The sequence below is a fragment of the Corvus moneduloides genome, chromosome 4 (assembly GCF_009650955.1).
Source record: "Corvus moneduloides isolate bCorMon1 chromosome 4, bCorMon1.pri, whole genome shotgun sequence".
Taxonomy (NCBI): domain Eukaryota; kingdom Metazoa; phylum Chordata; class Aves; order Passeriformes; family Corvidae; genus Corvus; species Corvus moneduloides.
The window spans coordinates 32,064,703-32,087,706 of NC_045479.1; the positions used below are offsets into that span (position 1 = coordinate 32,064,703).

The window sequence follows — 23,004 nt, forward strand, 5'->3', positions numbered from 1 at the left end:
AGGATATATGTCATTGAGTGGGAAGATAGTGGCTTAGTCCACGTAAATTAAAAAGAAGTGTTCAGGATTCAGTTGTGTTTAGCTGTGTATAAGTATTGCCCTTGATCATTTCTAGAACCCTAAACATTTGAAATAACTGTTTTTAATTTTTAATTGAAACAAAATTTTAATTTAAGAAATAAAATATTATGTTTTGTCAAACAAAATACTACCTAAAAACTGCACAGGGGGGAAAAGAAATCCCTGTGCTGGTTACTATAGCAGCAGAATCAAAAAGCAGCCATAACAGAATGATCTTAACCTGAAGGAGAGCTGCTTTTGCACCAAGGAGCTACATCTGTGCATATTGGTTTTGACTACATGGATTTCAAACCAGCATGAGAAATATCAGTTGGCTTTTTCATTGACAGAAAATAGGTTTACTGTATCATTAAGCATTATATTATGGTTAAACCTTTTGAATAAATACTTCAAAAGACTGTGGATTTGTGGCAGTTCCAGTGGCTGTTGGACTTTTCATCTCCCAAACCCAGCACATTCCCCAGATGTTCAACCATGTTTCACAATAGTGTTGGATCCCATCTGTGGCAGATTGTATTGTATAATTCAGTGGAAACCCTTCTTCCACTCCTTATCTTTGCTGCAGCACACTTCATGCTCACCCACATCTGCAAAGGTGCACTCAAGCTTACATGTGTGGAAGCTCTCCTTTGCCCCAGGACATTTCCTATGATATAATTATATTGCTCATCATTATAAGAGGCACAACTTCAAAGTTAAAGTTGTGCTCAAGTGTTTTTCTGACCTGGTACATTACTAAGCACAAAGGCAGACACCTAGTTAGCTCAGATGCATGTTCAACATTATTTGAAGGAAAAAGAGCTGGATACTTCTGTGTCCTCTACTGCCTACAGTACAAATTGTCATGTAAACACTTCAAGGCATAAAAGGTGAGGAAGGGCAGTGGAGTTCCTGCAGTAATGAATAACCTCAGATCACTTCTTCTCAACCCATTTTTGACTTTAATTCTGCTGGGAAGCAGTAGCATTGAACATGATCAGATCAATCTGGGCATATTACAGAGCTGTGGAAAGATGGTTCACTTGGTGAGCAAATAAGGGTCAATAGCAGTTCCACGGGAAAATAAGTATGTATGTAACCTCTTTTGCCTGTACCTGGTAAATTACTGAAAATTTGTGTTGAATGTCTGTAGATAATTTTGTTGAATGCAGTAATGGAAATGAAATCTTACTTTGTGTAGTAAGTAATTACATTTTTATTATCTGTTTATTGTAGGTTGGAAATCTCCCAAATGATTATATGATAACCCTTAAATATGTCCCGAAGATGGATAGTCTGGTATGTACAACCACTTCAAGTTAATCCCAATAAAACAGCCCACTGGAACCAGTGATGGCTGTAACATTTTGTACCTAGTCCTATGTCTTACCAAGTTACAGTTAAATAATGTTTATTTCACTTTTCATATGGTTCCCAAGTATTTACTTAAAAGAAATGTAGAGAGATTCCTGCAGTCCCTTAAAACCTTTTTAACTACAGGAATTCTAGGAAAATGTTTCTTCATATTAAATTTTTTAACATTTTTTTTCCAGAAAAGTCAAATTTTCATCATGTTATTATTTCATCAGTATTATTTCATTGTGCTAATTGAAAAATATTGCTTTCTTAAAGAAACAGGTTCTCTCTAATTGTGCTTTCGAACACACTGTAGAAGTCCTTCTTGTTTCAGCCAGTGGAAATGCCATTAGAGCACAACAAATAATTAGTAGCCAGTAAAGAGAATCCCAAATTCAGCGAATGGTATCCTCAGTAACTAAACAAACAGTAGGATTTCAAACATGCTTTGTGTTATTCTTTCTATATAATCCTGTATTTAATACATAGTGATACTTTCAAATAAGCATTATCTACACACTTTGAAATTTTATAACACTTTTTATTAAAAAGTCATATTATTTTATTGCTTAATCTACTAAATAATTTTGTGTTTTCCTTGATTTAACAAAACCAATTTCAGAATGATGTATTGAAAATGCTCTCTTGGTTGTTGCATACATTGCAATAAAAGGGAGATAAGGAAACAAAGAAAAGTACAAATTATGCTGAATGCTATATTGTTTTATGGCAAGGAAAAAAGTAAGAAAATTATGATTTTGTCAGTTAAACTGAACAATACTGTGCCTGTCTTAAGAATGAATCATTGTACACATACATCAGTAGCTGAAAATCATCTCCTAGGTGTAAGAAGCTGGTTTTGTGTCTCTACGAAGTTTTCATTATAAAAATCAATTTGTATGTGATACACATATAAAAATGCATCCTACCCTATCAGCAATTGTGGCAGACATAGCAGTATTCCCTATTGATATTGGAAAATGATGCCGGAAGCAACATTCAGTCCTGAATAACAAGAATATGGGAGGAGGAAACGGAGGCTGCGGGATAGTGAAGGGCCCTCAGCTGTGAGGTTATGAAGGGTTGTGTCAGATGCTGTTTCCCCAGCTTCCAGGATGAGCCCATTAGCTGTTGGGCTGGATCAAGGCTGTTCCCTCCACTGCGTTCCTGGCGGCGTTGGCAGATGAAGAAGGTCAGGGAGCCTGCTTGAGCAATGAGTCCTGGTTGTTCTCACTCCTGCCTCTCTCTGTGGTTCAGTTTTGACTGCCAGTACGCAGATTCTTTTCCATAGTTTCAGTGCCAAGATCAAGGTGTCATCTTGATGCATCATATCCAGAAATTTAGATCCAGTTTACATTGACGACAAGCAGCCAAGAAATAAAAAGGAAGAAGAGAAGTTCAGAGCTGAGATTTCCATGTTCCCTTTGTACACCACTTTCAGTCATGATAATGTAAGGTGCAGCTCTTGGCCACATGCCTTCACAGGAGGAAGTATTCAGCAGTATTCGGATCCCACTTTGCCACATTCCTCTCTGGGAATTTCAGGTTGTGTTATGCATACCACAGCAAGGCTGGCTGAATAAGTAGGCTTTGTTCTGGGTTCTGCAAGGTCCCTGCAAGCTGGGAAACCCATGACTTTGCCTAAAGTATATGCCCTTTGCTCAACTCTGAAGGGATTGAAATGGTGCTCTGCAATTTTTTTCAATAGATTTCAGTCTTCGGTGCGTGCATGAAGTAGGAAGTGTACCCAAGGTAGCAAGTCCCAAATGTAGATGACTAAAGGTAGGAAGGCAGGCTGAAGGCAAAGCAGATGGGAAGCCAGTGTAGTGCATGTAACAGGAACAGACTGACCCATCCATTAAACAGGAGGGTTGTTGCATTATGCACTAGCTCAAGGCAACTGAGTGGCTTTAAAAGTAGTCTCGTATAGAGTGAACTGTGTAGTCAAACCTGAAGGTTAAAAGGCAAAGATGACAGCAAAGGGCTGAATTCAGAAGAGGAAATAACATTCAAACTTTTATGTAGGTGTAGAAAGCAAAAGCCAAATGAGGGCTACCCCAAAGTACAAAGGAAATCAGGTTTGCAGTCACCCTAAAATGTAAATCTTGGTCAAAGTTTACACAAAATATCAGAGTTAAACCTCCATTTCTCCTTTCAAACAATATCACATTTTTCAATTTGAGCAGTTTCATCCCTGTGTTTGATAGGTATTGACATAGCAAGTGATCGCACAGCTTGACATTACTGAAAAGAGAACTTAGAGCTTTTGTGAAATGCAGCTTTGGTAGGTCAGAACAGTTCAGTTAGAGGAGACTCCCACACACATGCTAAACTGCGGGAGCAACAAATAGACTCCCTGCTGGAATTGCCAAATGCTCACTAGGAGAAGCAGCAAGCTTATGCTAGTCCCTGCCAGAGGAGAATGTTCACCCACAAAACCTCAAAGGAAAAGGTTTTCCAGGTTCCAGTTCAGGGAAGCACAATAGTTCTGTGTCAGTGTTCCTACACCAAGCAGAGGAAAGTAAATTCATTGTCTGTGTCGTGGGGGTAGTGGGACATGGTACAAGATACACTGCTTGAACAGAGTATGTTTCAACAAGCTTTCTCTGATTTATTTCTCTTCGGCCTCCCTCCTCATCTTGTTGTCCTTGAAGGAAAAAAGGGAAGCAGACTCAGGCCAAATGCAATCCATTTCATTTTCCATTTCTTTCTTTTTTAAGTCATTGTTGAGATAATTACATAAGGTGATATCACTGACTTGCCACAAGTTATCATTGTGTGAGAAAGTTGTACACAGAAGTGGAAATTCAGGTGGAGCTGGACAATGTATTTACATTTGGTTCTCTCAGTCTGGAAGCCTAATAGTCTGATTAGTCTTCAAAAAGGTGAAGTGCATTTTTTCTTGTGAGAAACATTCACACATCAAAGCAGAACAACACCTGTGGATTTTTTTTTTTTTTTTTTAATAAAGAAACTGCATGCGGGTTTATTGAAGAAATCGAGTAAAATGAGATTAAGCCTAGAAGTGTGTACTTTGCCAAACATTTGCTGTGTGTTGCAGAAGGTGGATTCAGTGGGTGCTGCCTATCTGCTGGGCAGCAATTGGAAATTGGTTTAGTGATACTGAGAGTACTTAGGGTTTGTTGGGCCAAGATCTTTGTATCTGGAAGGCTTTAATGAGACATTTTCAATATTGGAAGAAATAACTTCATATATGGAATAAATTCTCATAACATTTGCCAATAAAAATTTAGCTTTTATTGGGAAGGTGTTTCCAGGTACAAATTGCAGTCTGGCTAATACATTACCTGTATTCTTGCTGATCATACCGAGTTAGAGATTATCCTGAGCTGGGTGACTTTTTTGTCTATTTGACTACTGTTATGTATATCTAAGTAAAAGAAGTTAATGACTCCCTTTAAGACAGCAAAGTGAATTACCAGGTTTCAGTCATGTGAACAGCTGTACAAACTTTGTCTGCAAACTAATTGCATAGGTGTTAGTGTACAGTGACAGGCTGTGCAGAACACTTTTGATGTCGAAGACTCAGGGAGAAGAAAGGCTTCTAGATCTAGAAACTGTTCCCAGTAATGGCATTTAGTGAAAAAGCTGAAGAGAAGGAGTTAACTCAGCTAACTAGTTTAAAGGTGGATAAAAGCACACAGGGTTTCCATGCAAAATGTATATGGAAACCTTCCTGATAAGGAATTTAAATCAAGGATCTTTGGGGTTAACTGAGTCATGTAAAGTAACAATAATGAATGAAAACTGATATTGAAAGAATTGTTAAAGCAGTAGGAGTTGGAAAGAAAATAAATAAGTTAATGAAAGCATGGACTAGGGTTCATAGTAGCATGTTCCAAGGCTCAAACTCTCAACACACTGACACTTGGCATTCATTGAGGATTTAATGAAGGGATGGCATTTAACAGACAACCGTAAATATGTCAGTATCTGTAAGAATGGAAATACTACCAAAAGGACTGAAGAGAAAATTGGCCACAGTAAAGAAGAAGAATTGTCATTTATACTTTTGAGATAGTTTAAATTGGAAAGAACAGTCTAATTTACTTTTGCATATTGAGATGTTTAACCAGCTTTTACAGATGTCTGATATTTAATTTACATCTCTTTCTCTTTTTATCCCCCGACAGCCTAATCACTGTTGGTTGCATTTGATGGTGCCTGAATTTTCAAGGAGTCTACATAATCTTCTCCAGAAATTCTCAGATATTTCAGATATGTCAGATGTTTTAAGCAACTATTTAATCATCAATAATCTCACAAGGATAATTAATGATCTTATGGCATGCCTTGCTTTTGATAAAAACAAGGTAATCTTATACAGAGTTTCAGCTTTTATACTGGATATTTATTTCTTACTTTCTGTTGTGCAATATTCACTAATAGTTTAGAAATATCCAGGGCTTTATTAGATTTGTTTTCATTTCTATTCCTGTGCATCTAAAATTTAGATGCTTTGTTTAGAAATGCACTGAGTACACTGTGCTGACACTAGCTAATGGTTATCTCCTTTTTCAAAGAAAAATGGCTTACAAGGAATTACAGTATATACAATGACCTGTATACAGTTGTTTAAATAGTCAGAAATGCAGCAATCTTCTTTAAGATAACTAATTCATTCCAGTCTTTTTGAAACTAGCAGAAATCTTCCTTGTGTATCCAGCTTAAATTATATATTTTCCTAGTGATCTAAATGTAAATTTAAAGATGATGTGGTTGAATTTATTAATATACTCTTAGTATGTATCACAGTGTGTGAAGCTCTGAAAGCTTCTCCATGGTTTAATGAACTTTTTTATACAAAGGCACAGCAAAGGATATAGGTCCATTTCAATGGGTTTCTGGATTCTGACAGCAGCTGGAAGGATTCCAAGAGTCTTACTCAAGAGATGTCTGATTCTCTCTACAGGCAGGGAAGGGGGGAAGAAATTAATTTACTAGTCCCTTATCCAGATCTGACCAGAATATCAGTAATTAAAAATAAGTGCTGTAGTTGAAGGTTTTGTCCCACTGAATAAAACAGGTAAAATCCATCATGTTCTTCAGAGCAAGTATTTAATCTTCCATATACAGTTATTTTGGTCAGCTAAGTCCTTAGTTGTAATTGTACCTTTTTAACACCCAGAATGAGTCAAATGAACTAAAACACTCAGGTGCCTTTAGAGTGGAATAACCTTGTACGGTTATCATGTATTTGGGTTACAATGCTGTGAGTATTTAGACATTCCCTACTTTTCCATTTCAAACTGAATTATCTCCAATCTTCAGTGTATATATAGTTTTTTTCTTTTCTATTTTTGTCCTGATGATTCAAAGCACTCAGCTAGGATGTGGCTGGGGAAGAGGAATTTTATTTTTTAGAATGGAAAAGTAATTATTCTGTAATTCAGCAAAACAACTAGCTATTGATTTCCTTAGAGAATAATGATGTTAAGTCTAGTACTTTCAGCATCAAGCATAAAATAACTTTGGAGCCAAAACCAGGAGGTTTTCCTTAGGACATACTTAGACCATGTTCTTATCACTGTCCTCCTTCTTGGGAGTACAGAGTACCCCCAGGCCAAATTTGACTTGCTGAAAAAAAAAAAAAAAAAAAAAAGAAGAAAAAAAAAAAAGAAAAGAAACCCATCAATTGTCTTAACATGGATCTCAATCATGTTGTTTAGTCTGGCATAACAAACTTGTCTGTTAGATCTCAGAGTGATTTGGCTTCCTTGTTTATAGTCACTCTTATTTTTAGGTACATTATCAGGCATCTCAACCTGTTTCTGTGCAGTGGTGTATCCCAGCTATTGTATTCTGTTCCCCATTCTCTTAATGACAATACCAATGGTTGTCTTGTGTTCATGTGTTCAGATTAAAAGGATCGTGTAAAACTTTACAAAGTAATGTGAAATCAAGGGTTTTTTTTAATGAGGGGTATTTTAAAAAGTCTCTTGGTTTTCAGTATAGGATGGGAGACCGTCTCTCATTCCTTAGCAATTTTGCAACACTGTATTAATAATTCATTTCTATTTGCAAAGCTAATTTGAAATCCTCAGATCAGAAGGCTTGTATGTTTTATGAAGATTGTATACAGCCAGTCTGGTTGTCTGCAGGTTAAAAATTTAAACTGTTTTGTATCATCTTTGGATATTTTTATCATTTGTTGAGGTGTTGAATTGAGCATCTCCCTTGACCTTCTTTCAGCTGAATTCTCTGTTTTACTGTAGGATTTTGTAAAAGAAAATGGTCACCTTTATGAAGAAGGTCACTTCATTCCTGAGGATTTTTTTAGGCACTTTAATAGTACCATTGAGGTCTACAAAGAGTCTGCAGACAGATTGGATAGGAATGACTGCATTTTGCCTTCAACAGTAGAAACATCAGTGAATGGTAAGAGGAGTCTCCTTTTGGGGAGCAGAATCTAAGTAGATATAAATGTGTGGTTTTCCTTGGATTTCAGAGATGCTAAGGATCTGATACCATGCCTCCATGTCACCTTTTTACTGCAAATTAAAGTAACTACTGACACTGAAGTTTGTATTTCTGTTCAAAGTCAAGTTCTAGTGCCATCATTCCTAGATACATCATTTCTCAGTATAATCAAAATAACCTTGCATTATGCTGCTCTGTTTCTATTAATCCAAAATATATCCTAGATTGTCTTTTTACACTGTTCTTCTTATCTTCTCTTAATGCTCTATTTAGTTTTATAAGGCCGTAAAAGAGCCTAAGATTGTACAACTGAAAGGAGAGGAAGTTAGGACAAGCTGTAAATCGCAGCAGCCTCAAGTCACCTTCAATTTCATCCTATGTTTCCTGAACAGGGCGATGTTTACTTCATTTAAAATTTTTAACAAGCTCAATTCAGGCTCCTGTAGCTCTTTCTTATCCTTCCAGTAAATGGAGGGTTTGTATTACCTTTTCTTTTACTCTCTCTAGTGACAGATGCTTTTTAATTAGGGCAATGTGTCCAGTTGTATAGTTACCTCTGTAGTAACTAGAAGCAGATCAGTGCCATAACCTAAGAACTTGTTAGCAGCAACTGATTTTCCCAATTAGCTATTCAGCAGCAGCTTAGCATGTAGACACTTCTGCCTCTTGATAAAACTGCCTTTTGTGGCTTAATCTGCTTTATAAACAGCCCTACAGCCAGCTTTTAAGACAGCCCTATAGCCAACTCAGAGTAGTCCTGTAGCCCATCATCTTATATAGAGGCAACTGTATTTTAAGTTTCATAATGCTGACAAATTCATTTTCTATTTAGATTCCAGAGTCGCTGTCACAAAAACATTTTTGTTTCCTCCTGTTGCTGCCAGCTCTCTTAGGAATGACAGCATTGGCAGTAGCACTAGCAGTAACAGTAAGTACAAGTGATTGAATATATGTGTCTTCATTTTGTTCTGGTAGCTGGTTGTTATGAGAGCTCAGAGGAAAAGAATGTCATTAATTGTGCAAATTAATGGGAAGTTACATGTTCCTGATGGTGTACCATGTGTTTCTCAGCTGTCATACTGAAATGCAATGAACTTATCTAATCAAAATGTAGAGATGCTATCAAGTTACAATTATGTGACAGATCTCTACAACTTGGAAAGGGCAGGGCTCTTCGTTTTGGCTGTCGTGAGGTCTCACTAGTCATATGGCCTCAGCAAATTTGGCTGTCCCAGCCACCTCATTTTAACTCTCAGAAAAGGAAGTTGCTCCAAATGAGCAGAATAGCTATCCTAAATCAGACAAGAGTACTCACATGGACAAAGAGGATACCTGTACATTGCATTTTGAGAGTACTGTCAATCCCAAGCTTTACACCAGCCCTGAGGACAGTCCCTGTGTTTGTTTGCTGTAGTCACAGTAGGGCCACCTCCATGGTCAGCATGCTTTCCTTTAGGGTCAATGACAAAGTCACTACCCTTCTGGCAGGCTGTAATCTTCTCTCTGGCATACTCATCTCCACCTTTCTTACCTGTCTCGGTCACTGCGTTCCATGACCTGATTAGAGTCCAGAAATGTTACTGTAAGAGCCTCAACATTACCTGTCACGAGGTCAGAAAGTGTACAGGCATCTGAGGTAGAAGGAAACAGTGACGTTTCAGGGGCTTTTAGTGACATCACGTACAACAAGGTGAGCACTATCTGGAGTTTCTCACGTGAAAAAAAGGGGATTTTCCTTAGAGGTTCCTGAAATGGTGATCAAAGCTTAACCTTGTTGTTTTCTTGTTCCTGTTTCCCAGATATGTCAGGATGACAATGTGTATCTAGCTCTCTTTACAATTTCCCCTTTTCACTTCACAAACATCTATGTTATCGGAGTGTGTGGCTGGTACTCCCTGTGCTTAAAGAAACACGTGCAGAGGGGCAGCCTGATGTAGTCTAGTGGGCACAATGGTAGCTCCTGATGGTGACACTGTTGCTACTAAGCCTGAGTTTTTTCTCATGCTCTTTCTCTTTGGAATGTGTAATCTAGTTACCCTCCGAGGTTTTAGCAGCATGCATGCTACCTCGTAGTTGGCTCACAGCTGCTATCAGATTTGAAGGCCTTCTTGATTGCTTTCTAATTAAGAGTAGGTCTTAAGTCATCATAGCCCAGAACCCTCAGAGCAGAAGGAATTAAAAAACCCCCTCCTCTCCTGGCTGCCAGCCTGACTCTTCGGAAAAGAGAAGACTCCTTGCCATAGACTCCTTGCCAGGAGGTCACAGAGCTGTCTGCAAATAACCTGATGAGCCCAGGGCCAACTCTGAGGCACTAGGAAGGGGTTAAAGACCTGTCTCTCTCTCAGGTCTGAACATGTGATAATTTTTTCTGTCACTGCTAGAGGAAAAATATTCAGCCACAGCCAGAAGCAATGGGAATGGATCAAGAAGCCAAAAGACAGACAGATTGCAGGAGCTGTTCAGATGAAAGGAGTTTGACCCAGTACAGTAACAGAAGGGATTCTGGGCAGTGCAGTGGAGTGTGGCACTTGTGTCTGTACTGTGGAGGAGAGTGCAGAAGCAGGATTATTAATCTTGTTTTATAATTGGAACTGATAAACAAGTAGGAAAAAAGCCTAATTAAAATAATGCAGTAAGTCAAAGAAATTGCTTGGCTACCATATGCTGTACAGGTGTGTTTTAACTGATTATCATTCTCTTAAGCAATTTATTGGAAAATTGGATATCAGTTAACAGCCTTATGTAGAAATGACATGAGGACTGCATGTCTGGCTGGGGACAGTCTGAACGCATAATCAGATTAAATTACATTAACTTGAATGCTGACTGGTTACATTGTAGTTATTTGTTTGGAGGTTTTTTGCAGGGAGGGAGCTGGGGAATCTTTATTGGAGTCACTGTTTTACTCCCTGAAATGGCCTTCAGTGCCAGTTTTAGTTTTGTCTTGCCTTTATTGCTGACGAAATTTTGGTTTAGTTAATCCTTACCTTCTTGGAAGGAGCAACAATGAATAAAGCTTAGTATTTCCCCTGTGAAGACTTCCAAGCACAGCATTCCCTTGGCTTCAGTACTGTTCTCAGAACAGCTCCACTAGATTGAAATTTCAAAAAGGAAAACATTGAGAAGAGGGGAGGCCTGAAAAAAAGCATCTTCAGACACAAACTACAATATTTTTTTTAAATTAACCTTTTAATTTTAAACAGTTTTAAATTGAGCTATTTTTCATTTTAATCGTTTCTAGAGCATTTAGAAGCATTCAGTGTTTGCAAAAGGACCTCTCCAGATTAATATATTTTGAATCTATTAATAAAGTCTGTGTAGTCAGATGACTTGAACTGCCCCAATTTTAAATTTAACTTAGACAAACCTGAAGTGCATCATCTAATAAAATAATTTGTGAAATATTTATCACAGAAATTGTATATAAATTAGCTAAGTTATGGATTTTTATTGTTACTACTTTTGTTGAGTCATGTTTCATGACTCCATTGTTCTTACACAACAATAAAATTAAACTATGATAATAGAGTTGAATCTTAACTAAATCTACACAAAAAGTCTTAGCTGAGCTAAATGGAAAATAGAACAATCATGCTATTCTAATTTTTTTTTGAATGGTAGTAGTGCTGTTTTCATTCTTTAAATATTGAATGTAGATTTGTGGCATTTTCCCACTCCATCTTTTCCCCCATAAAATTCTCAAAACACCACCGCCACCATCCCAAATTTATTTAGGCTGGTTTGTTTTTTCTTCTTTGTGTTACATGACTGTAGTCCATTGAAGTTCCAATTAACTGTTTAAGTCCCAGTCTTGCTCATATTTCTCTGGATCATTATATCACACATGGTCTAGAGAATGTAGATGTGATGGTTCATATGTAAAGAACACGTGTCAGGATAAGTTTTGAGTCCTAATCTCTTATCTCAGTGGTCGAACCCATCAGATGAATTTCATATTGCTCTGATCAAAGCTTGAACTTACCAGCTGTGACTGAAACTTCTCCTTCAACTGAATGCCATAATGTTCTTTATAATTTCATTAAAAGTTCAGTGTTGCCTCCTTCCATTTTTGTCTGTAATTTCCTCACAATAATTTAGCTCTATTATTTAGTAATGAGCTGCTCAAAGAACATGTAAACACAGAGATGTCTGTAACTGTTTTTAGGAAGAAGCTCTCCTTTTTTAATTAAGAAAAAAATACCATAGTTTAATTCAGTAATTGCACAACAATTTGAAAATATTCACCCATGGCTTAATGCAATTGGTGCAGCCTTTTGTGCCTTTGTTTCTTTGTTCCAACTCCATAGTTAATGGAAAACCCTAATGAACAGGTGAGAGCTGCTCTGCACTTTTGCAGATAAGATCTTGTGGTAATTGTGTTGGAACTGAGCAGAGGTAAACTGAAAATTCCTTTGAGACATATATGGCAAAAAATAATTGAGCCAGTGCTTTCAATCATAATCACACATGTCTCAAGGTAGGAAGCAGCTCAATAACTTCATTGTGTAGCTGAGTGGCTTTTAATGTAAATATATTTTGTTGATAGCTTAACATCCCAATGTCCATGTATGTAAATCAGCATCAAATGAGCTCACTTCCTTAGGGAATCTTCCACAAGAGGCAGAGTAAGAACTCTGAGAGATGCTGGCCTGCATCCTCTCCCCTTTTCCACTTTGTTGGATGGAATCAGTAGTTCCTCTGGAATTGCCCAAAGAGTTCATAAAGTTATTGGTACACCTGGTTCCTGCTATTCCTTCTGTGTAGAGCTCCGAAGTTTCTAACAGAGGAAAAAGTCCCTGTGGTAGCCAGCTTTCTTTCCTTCTCTCCCTTTTCTTCATTAGGACACAAGTCACTGGGAGGTTCTCTAGACTGAAAATTTTTCAGCCTGTTCTGTTTTAAATTTTAATATAAACAAAAGGCACATGAAGAAACCTGCCATGACTCATTTCATTCTCCCCAGATCTTTCAAGAGAATTTTTTCTGGACTTGAAAGTGAAATTAAATAATCCATTGTTCCTTGCTTTTTAAGGTAGCTATGAGTTACTTAACTTTCAAATTAATTCATACACTCTCAGGTTTTGCAAAAAAAAAAAAAAATCTGTTGTCAATTTTAAAAGGTAGGCTGAGGCGAGTGTCACAATGCATTTAGGCTCGATCCCTGGGTTGCAGGTCCCCACATGGAAAGCTAATTATAAATTCTTTTTGGTTTTCTATAGATGATGAAGAAATCATCTGCATTGGGAATATCTTCTCAGAAATCAGATTTTTCCAGTTTTAGATACCTCATTGCAAAGGGGTCTCTTCTTAAATTGCATTAAGTTTGTGAAAAATACTGTTAAAAACAAAGGTACAAGATTATCACTGATTAATCTACATAGAGAACATTTCTCTAGTAGTTCATATAAAAACCAGCATGCTTGCCATGACATGCTGCTCAGCAGTTCAGGTAGGCAGAGAGTTTTTGAGATTATACACTCCACCGTAGCATGTTATCAAATGCATGACCTGAAGAGTCTTTGCTTTGATTTTTATTTCACTTTTTAATTTTTTTCTGAAGTTTGTGGGGTGGAATCCAGAAAACATGGCCATCCCCATATGATTTACATAATTTAGTTGTAAAACTCAGCAATCTCTCACTGACAAGAATGGCATTAGGCAAATGAATATTGCTTTTTACTTGCCTAGAGTACAAGAGCAATATCAGAATTTCCTTCTGAGATTACAATTCAGGTAAAGTAACAACAGGAGAGCATTTTTTGAGTTGTTCAGGCTGGCTCCTTCCACTGGAGTTTGCCCAGTTTTCTTGAAGATCAGTTCTGCAAGCAAACACCCTCTGTGCCTAGCCTGGGACAGAAAGTTAGCAAAGTTATGTCTCCCCAGTTAATTTCTGCTCTTGGTTTAATGTCTGAGCAGACAGAGGAAGACTAATCTCTCTTTCTCAGCTGATGTTCACCTCTGTAGAACTTTGTAGAACTTTGTCTGCTATCTTTCCCTTTGTAGACAGATTTCTTTCATGGTAAGCTAGCATCGGTTCTGCTTGACTGATGTTTCCTTCTAATGTGCCGAATCTAGCAAAACATAAGTGATAACTCAAGCCTCTACAGTCAGAACCAATCTTTGTAAACAGTGTATGGGACACAGACATATATGTAGTATATGAATATATAAGATACAGGCTTTATGTTGTCTTTTTATTTCTGTCTACATTGAACCTAGAAAACACAGCTGAATTTCAGAGATAAAAAGAATATTTCAAGTCTAAAACTTGAAAAATGTCAACAAGAAAATCTGAGAGTTGAAAATTAATTGCTAGTTAATTATAAGAACACTCCTTTCTAAACTAAAGTATTTTCTTGGAGGCTGTTTAGTAATGTACTAAACACATGTTGTTTGACCCAGTGTGTCATATTGTATGTGCTTAGACATTTGCTGTTTGCATGAGTCACACAAATTTTGAGTGCTGTCAGTTCATTTTCATTTCTATCTATCCAATCACCTACACTTTTCCAGTGCCTACAGTTTGGTTCTTTTCCTGTAATCTGTCAATACACCCACTGTTTGAGCTGCAGACACCCAATTTGAAATGAACCAAACCTGGGTGGACAACATCTGAACTACCAGTCTCCTGTGGTTCACTTTGTATTTCAGAAGGAGGGTCTCCAGGTGACTCTGTAGGACTTTCCACGTCCTGCTCTTGATGAAATAACTGAAGGGCCAGATTTTAGTCTCAGCATGCATGCAGCTCCCAGTGAGGGGAGCGGAATTGTTTGTGTATGTAAAAGAATAGCATTGGTGCTCTTCCAGATAAAATGTTAAAAGCTATGAAGAAATGGTTATAACCAAATAACACACAGTAAACCTCAAGGTACAAGAGTTTGATCTTGCTGAAGTCAGTGGTACCTTTCCAGGAAGATATTAGAAGCGGTCAGTCTTATTCTGTTAAATCAACCTCCCTCAAGAGGCCTCATGTCATTCATTAGTGGCAAGGCAAAGTGTCTGTAGTCTATGGGAGCTGTCTGATGGAACTAATGCAAATTCACAAATTCACATATATTACTTTCCACAGAATTGCTTTGTGTTTCAAAGTAAAACCTTCAAAAATTATTAAATCCAAAACTTTTAAGTGTGCGTAAGAGATAATTCTCTACAAATGACAAAAAGAGAATTGGTGTTGGTACTTTAGCAACACGGTTGTTTCAGAAGTCGGTGGAGCATCCTTGTGGTCAAAAATTTCCTGTAAGATTTTGTATGAAGGGATTCTCATGTACATTGCATTTCGAAGTATCTGTTCTGCTATTTAAGATGCTGTTATGTAGGTGGTGCATGAAAGTGCTCTTGCTAATAGCGTTGCCCTGAAGATAGTTTTCTGCTGTAAATCTGTCTTCACTAATGAGAGTATCTTTAATTACAGAAGAAGCACTTGGCTTCATTAGCAGCTCCAGCCTGCAAGGGATCAGCATAGCACTGACATCATTGCTGTCTCTCGTTATTGGCTTTATTTTGGGAGCCATATACTGGAAGGTAAGACATACTACATATAATTGTTTACATTGTGATGCTACATTTCTTAGCTGTGGGGAGATGGGAATAATAGAACCATTCTGTATTTGAAAGCAAGAGCTACCTCTTTTGATCTTCACTTAACTATGACTTGCAGATGTAAATCTGTGTGTCAAATTCTTGCATTCCACCATCAAAGTGCAAATCCTATCTTATCAGCATGATCACTCTCTAATTGGAAACAAAAATTGTGGGATTCACCCAATTTGCCATTTCTCCTATTTTATATTGAGAAAGGATTTTTTTTGCTTTTGCCCCCTATGCCCCTGCCAACAATACAAAAACTTCAATAGTAAAATTTATATCAGTAGTAGATGTATGTTAGAGGACAAGATTTGGCCTACGTTTTGCAAGATGACTTTGATATTGAAAATCTGAAGCAAATTGTAACATACAATTGTTTAGGGAGTTACTAAAGCTTTAGAATATTTATGTTTAGTACATTTTCTTCCTAGAAAATACATCCCAAATCCAGACCAGAAAGTGATGAAACTACACAGTGTCATGACTATCAAGAGGAAAATGAGATAAGGTATATTGTTTCACTTAATATTTGTATTTACATATTTAATTTTATCTCTGAGAACTACTTCCTATTTAGGTCTGTGACAAACACAAAAAAAAAAAAAGCCAAACACAAACTCTTGCTGCAGAGGTAAAATATGTGCTTAGAGTGTGCCCTTTAAAGGACTTTCTGGTTTAAACGTAGAAATTGATGTGGATGATAGTTCTGCATATAGCATTTTATTACAGGGACATTACTTCGTCTGTCTTTATTTCCACTGTGAGAAAGGATTGCTGAGACCTATAGGGAAAGCAACAAAATAAAGTAAATGTTGTTATTTGCTGTGGGGTGTAAAGCTAGGTCAAAACTATGGAAATAAATAGAAAGCAATGTCTTTTTGGTTGTGCTCCTAAATCCTTTTAAATACCCTTTACAATAACATTTTTATGTTCTTTCACTTTTTTTACATTCCCCAGGGTACTATGTTTTCTGTTTTGTTTTCTTTTTAAAGTTTGTAGAAAGTTAATGAGAACTCATTCAAATGCTAATAACTTCCTAAGGTCATCCTGAAGTGATTCATGGCTCTCTTCCTACTTATACACTGCTTTATCTGATTTTTAAAGAGAAAAAGTTCTCAGCCAATCAAATATACCTTAGAAATAACAGTTCAAGGGTTTGAAGCTCCTGGATATGACTTGGGCAAGGAATTCTGTGAAATCCAGGAAAGTACTTAGGGACATTTTAAGTTAGAATAGTCCATGCTAAAGCATTTTGAGAGTATTGTTTAACTTCATATTGCATTATGTTTGGTCAGATTTTAACTATGAATGATTTAGGGAAAGATCTGATGCAGGTGGCAGAAGGACACATCCTGTAGTTTTCTCACAGTGTGTGAAATGCCTGCTGCTGCCCATTGTTGAAGGCAGAAATAGGCAAGGTTCTGATCTAGCAGTTTGGTCACAGGAGCTGAAATTTTCAGTCTTTAAGCTTGCTAAAGTAATAAATTCTTTAAACAAATTTTCTTCATATACAGTATGTAGAATGGAAGACTGTGTATTCATTTCACCAAGTATATTAGTTGCTACAAATAGCTCATTCTGCGCCTCATCCTCATAAATGTTAAAACCTGTGGAATGGAAAATACTTCTTCCTTTTAACATCACAGAAAATATAAAACATTGTTTTATATGAAGGAAAGATTAAACAGTTAAATGCAGGAGAGGGCCTTAGCAGGAACTTGAAACAGACTGCATTCTCCATCAGATGTCTTCTTAAATATATGGCATGTGTTATGGCATATATGGCATAGATGAGTATTACAAATTTCTCCTCCCTGAGAAATTAGGACTATTCATCTGTAAGTAGGAAGACCTAATATCAAACATAAATTATAATTCTTTGGGCTCCCTTTTATTTTAACTAACTTATAAACCCTTCTATTCTATTTCCTTGAAAGACTAGTACTGTAGTAATAAAGAACCTTTTTATTCCAGTATGTTGCAGCAAAAAGAAAAGGAGCATCTACAGGTGTAGCTGTTGCTTTTTCTCCCTCAACACTGTTACTGTTTTGTGTACTGGTAAGTTCTTATGGTGAGAGTCTTACCATAGACTTAACTACTTTCAGCTGCTGCAATATAAAGTGATTCAGAGTCCATTTTGGGGAAAAAATAAACCTTGCTACCAGTAGGCTTCATTTGTGCATAAGATCTTTAGCAGCTAATTTAATTAATCCTTTATCATTAATTTAAACCTTTGATTTTTAACTTGAATGCTTAAAAATGAAATCTACAAGAATTCCAGAATGAAGGACAGCTACTGCTTCTCCTTTTTGGTGTTAGAGCTGATACAGAGAAGCCTTCAGCTGTTATACTGCAGCTGTTTCAAGGCAATGTGAACTAAAAAACGCAATCTGGTAAAATTAGCAGGTGACTGTAGGAGAACAGGCTGAGTAGAGCTGAGCTTTTATTAATTGTAGCTTAGTCAGCACATTTTGTAGTCTCTGTAGCCTTATCAGATGCATCACTCTTGCTTTAGTATGTAAGAGGGAAGAGCAAAGGTGAGTGAGATTTCTCAGTCCCAGCTGTCCTCTGCAGAACAGTGCACTTCTCTGGCAAGAGGCTTCTTACCATAGAAATTGCTGTATTTAACCCATGGGAATTAATGTAAGGGTCTGGAAAACTCAGGCAGTGCTGAACTCTCTTCATGTTTTATCATGAGTGGAAAGAGCAACGTAAGAGTATAACAGACAATCTCAGTTTTGCAGTTCATCCTGTAGCAGTTACTCTCAGGTGTTCGTTATGATTGAGTTAGCTACAACTTGAGAGCTTTTTCAGTCTTTTTAATTGCTTTGTTCTACCATCTGTCCATTGAGAAGGAAAAGTTGTGACTGCATTGGACAATTCATTCCATTTTTCCAAAGATTTAAGCTCAGTTTGGTTTGTCCAGATGACTTCAAAGGGAAGTTTGCTGCCAGAGATTGCCAGTACCAAAATGCACAAACATAACAGTTCTGTAAAACCATGAGAGCTGTTTCATTAGCTTAGATTAAATCAATGAGCTTTTGCAGGCAAGTATGTTGTTGGACCAGGGAAGTACATCTTGTAAGATTTTTCTTTCTGAGTAAAGAAATCTCTATGCAAGTGTCATTAAATTTATTTCCAAAAGTATAAGGAAAAAATGTCTATGTTGAATGTCTGTGAAAAGCTCTAGTGTTTAGTAATACAGAGAGGGAAACTAATCAGCAAAATCAGAATTTCTGTTTTTCTCTTCAGGCAGGTAACAGTTCCATGTTCGCTTCATAAATGAAGCAGCTTTAACCACATTCGTATTCCTTCTGGAGTGACAGACTGAGTCTGCATCTGTTGTTGCCGCCCATGACTCCATAGACATGATACAGAAATGAGGACAATTTGTGTTTGTTACTGTGAAACCAACACTGAATTGAACAATGACAAGAAGAGTGTGCACTTAGCAGGACTGTATCTTATGTGAATATCTACCTTGTGTGACATTTGATGTTTTTTAATTGCATTAGTACTTTCAGCTGACTCTGGCAAACAAAGTATGTCCTGAACAAAAAAGCATCCTTCAAATGCCTCCAACTGTGTGTAATCATTGCAAGTCATAAATACCTTTGCATCCTTAATTTAAATTCTGTGTCCTCTACCTTACATTGATATCTTCAGATAAAGCACAGACAGAAAGTGCAGAAATGGATACAGATAACCTACACTTCAATATTGTATATAAAATTTGAAAGCAAAGTCATGCCATGAGCTCGTGTTCTAGACTTAGACTTGTAAGGATCTGTGTTTATGTCTGTCAAGGGCTGTGTGTACAGCAACATGTGGTCTCTGTCGCGTGCCAGGTGGCTGGTTGCCCACCCCAGAAAGCCTCAAGAATTCATCAGCGTTGGTGGTCTCTGTTCAGAAGAAGCAAATAGTGGATGAAGACAAAGTAAAGAGGAGGTGAATGTACCTCATGGAGCTTCGAAGAATTTAGACTAACTGCTGGTTATGTGAACACTGGTGAAATTTCCAGTCATGCTAAAGGAAAGTAAAGAGTCTGAATTGCGTTCAAACATCAGAATAAAGACAAACCCAGGAATTGCATTTTAAATTCTGAAGATGCATGCCATTGATACCTTGTCTTTAAATGTATAGCATAGCAAATCTGAAAGATCCTGAGAGTGTATTTAGCTTTTACTTACATCAGCTGTAATAAATGTTTGCATTGTGTTTTAAGTGATTAGTAAGCTTTAATATCCTGGCATTCTCCACTCTTGAAAGTTAATCCTTTTGAAACAAAAGAGAAAGGCTTTGTTTCCCACCTGTCTTCTGCATCTATGACTGTTACAGCATCCATGGAATATGAACAGGACTGATGTACAGATGTGCGTTTTCAAGTAAATCCTAAAAATACCATAGTAGAAGTTACAAGTGTAGTAACTTTCATTTTGTCTCTTGCCAGATAATGAGTTATTTATCTGTATTAGGGTTGTAATTCAGAAAGGTAAAGGGTTGCAACTCACATCAGGTGACACACTGTCATCTGTTGTGATATTGACCAGGTCAGCAAGTTTTAGTTTAAGTAACTTGAAAACTTAAAAAAAACCCCAAACAACCCTTTTAAAGTTTTGCATAAAGTTTGAGTTCTCTTTAAAATGTATAGTTACTGAATTTTTTAAGAGTTCTTGTGGAAATTTTAATCTGCTGAATTTTCTGAGAACCATGCATAAAAAGAATATGTCAGACATATAATATATATGTGTGTGTGCGTGCATGTGTGTGTGTGTATTATTGGTAAAACTGTCTTTCATACTTAGAAAAAAGGAAAAATCTCAGAACCTTACCGTACTTGATGACAGAGCTGATGTGTGCATGTAGCCACACCATGTGGAATTTTGACCCTACTGTAATCAATGCTGAAATTTCTCATGAATTCACTGATACAAGGATTTGATCATGTGGAATTTTTATTTATACTCAGGCCCTTTTTGCACTTTCTGTTTGTCAGAAAAGGGCCCTCAAGTCCTACTCAGCTGGTATAAATCAGCATAGTTCCATTAAGCATAACTTTGGGGTTTGCATCACCTGAGGAACTTTTCTTAGACAAGATCAAAAGAAGTTTAGTGTGGGGATTAGGCTTTCATGTTTATTCTGAAGATGCTGGAGCACTCACCAGTTAATTATCAGGGTTGCTCACCACTTCTAAAAAGTAAGTGCATTGCTCAAACATTGGAATTCCCCATCTGAAGCTTAGTCTCCTTTGACACTGTGTAGTTCTTTACCCACAAGGCTCTCAGATATTGAGTTTCAAATTTATTGAAGACTTACTCTAAAAGTAATGTCAGCATGACCTAATTGATGGAAATTTGCGCCTTATTGGTAATGCAGAGAATAATTGTGTATTGGTTTTGATTGAATGGAAAAGTATCCACAGTAAATGGAAGTGTGTTTATACAATCCTTACACATTGTATAAAAACTTTGAATACTTCATACAATGTGCTCTTGAGGCTAGCTTATATATTTGAGGGTTTGTTTTTTTTCTTATATTCAGTAAAACAAAAATCTGGTATTTATTAATGCTCTTTGTTGATAAAAAATATTCATTTTCCTAAATGCATTCTTTACGGAAAATCAAATACCCAAATACTTTAATATTCAAAAGCATGATATTTTAGGCTTCTTAATCTTCAGTACTATAGAAAATAACAGTTATGAATTGAAACATATAATAAACACACTTTGACCATGACAAAATGTTCACCTTCCAGGAGCAACATCTTGAAGTAAGTCGCTTTCAAATAATGTCAGACACTTTAATCTCTTCTGTGGAGCAAGGTAAATTTAAGGTTATATGAGAACAGAAAGAAAATTCATGCATAAACTTTTGACCTTCACATCACAAACACTGTTCTTTGAATGTGCATGAAAGTCATATGACACCTGGAATAGCAGAACTCTTGTTGGACCACATGGTTTTCCCATTCTTTTCCCCCCTTTTAAGAGATCTGAACACAACATTGGGCATTCTCAATCCTCTTGCAAAGCAGAAGGAGACTTCTAGACATGCATGGATACACTAGATGGCATGGCACTTGGAAGTGGGATCGTGAATTTACTGAAAACTTTCTGTGCCCGCTGAGGAGATCTTTACTTTGGGCATAGTGAAATTTTGAAAGACTACAGACTTGTGAGACATCTTTGAAATCAATGGAAATAGATCAAGTTACTCTTCAGTTGGAGATGGGGTGGCAGAAATAGTCCTTTAATTGCTTCTGTATTCCATTGTAAGCTGTTTAACTTCTAGAGAGTAATCAGGTTTTTCAGTCTTCTTTTTGGGTAGACAGGGCCCATGCATTAACACAGTCGGAAAATTAACACCCTTCCTCTTAAAATAAAATTGGGGAAAAAATGGGTGGTTTATTTTTTTTTTTTATATATAAGTCAACCAAATTTGGCTTTTAGATGTCTGTGGTTTGGTGAGAAATGTAACATTTTTAGGTTTCCTTTGAAATAGTTGAATTTGCATGCAATTAATAGTGGCCTTGTGAGAATAAAAAAGCAGATAGTCTTATACTAACTGTTCTACTTTAGACGTGTTTACTTGAATGAATTAATGGTACTTATTTCATCACGAGGTCAAGCTTATAAAATGTGCTTTACTATGGAGTATGTGTACAACCTGCACATTTTTTAGATTCTCATCTGCAGCAGCTCTGTTTTCTCTGTTCTCTACGTAATACGCTGAAACTGTTCAGTACACAAAATAGAATTATTAAATTGAAAATCTGACTGTACATATAAAATACTGATATTTTGAGTTAGATTTACATTTAAGAATTATCCAACATTCTTCAATTCAGGAATATGATTCAACTGTCTTAAATGCAGATTTACAGTAATGGTGGCATGTTGCTATTTTGTTATCAAATTGATGGAACGCAGAATCTTCAGACTCTTTAGTGATAGAGACACAGACATTTGCTGGTTGCATCATGGGCAAATTCATTTATTTCAATGTAAATGTCAGCACAGTTTTGCATAGTTACATTCTGACTGAAGGTAATCAACGAAGTTTATAAAATGTGATGTGTATGTACATATGTGTCCTCTTAAAGGTAGATGTTTTACCAGATCCCTTTTTATACCAGTTCATATTTGGAATTTACATTATATACATATACTTTATTGTTCTAAATAAAGATATTATGCACTGTCAAATAATTAGTATATTGCATTGCGTCAGTCCCATTTAAGACCTTTTTAAGTCCTATCATCATCTGGAAGAATTCTCTGTCAGAACATATGCTACTTGATGCAGACTCCTTCACTTGATGCAGACATTCCATGTTGATGCACTTTCTTCCAGTGAATGGCATTTACCAGGGTCTTTCAATAGAAACCAGAGCTTATCCTGTAAGGATGGCATCCTTCCTTTAAGGTTTCAGCAGTTTATTTTGGCTTTTCTGTAAGAAGTCTAGGATGGGATGGAAAAAACTGCGCTGCTCAGGGAAGTTTGGCACTTCTCCATTCCTGAGAGAGAATGGAAAGATGACAGCTTAAGAGGTAAACCTGC

At 36.8% G+C, this 23,004-nt stretch overlaps 1 protein-coding gene across 2 annotated transcripts in view; it reads left to right on the top strand.

Moving 5' to 3' along the window:
- KITLG (KIT ligand) overlaps positions 1-22,645 on the top strand; it is a 56,600-nt gene extending 33,955 nt beyond the window's left edge. Inside the window, exons 3-10 of one of the 2 annotated variants that reach the window (XM_032106273.1) lie at positions 1,297-1,359; positions 5,571-5,750; positions 7,653-7,815; positions 8,690-8,785; positions 15,269-15,378; positions 15,873-15,949; positions 17,416-17,499; positions 18,694-22,645. In XM_032106273.1, coding sequence (XP_031962164.1) covers positions 1,297-1,359; positions 5,571-5,750; positions 7,653-7,815; positions 8,690-8,785; positions 15,269-15,378; positions 15,873-15,949; positions 17,416-17,455 — 729 coding nt within the window. In that variant the 3' untranslated portion in view covers positions 17,456-17,499; positions 18,694-22,645. The remainder of the gene's footprint in view (positions 1-1,296; positions 1,360-5,570; positions 5,751-7,652; positions 7,816-8,689; positions 8,786-15,268; positions 15,379-15,872; positions 15,950-17,415; positions 17,500-18,693) is intronic. The other variant, XM_032106274.1, reaches the window with a different exon arrangement.
- The last annotated feature ends 359 nt before the right edge of the window (positions 22,646-23,004 follow it).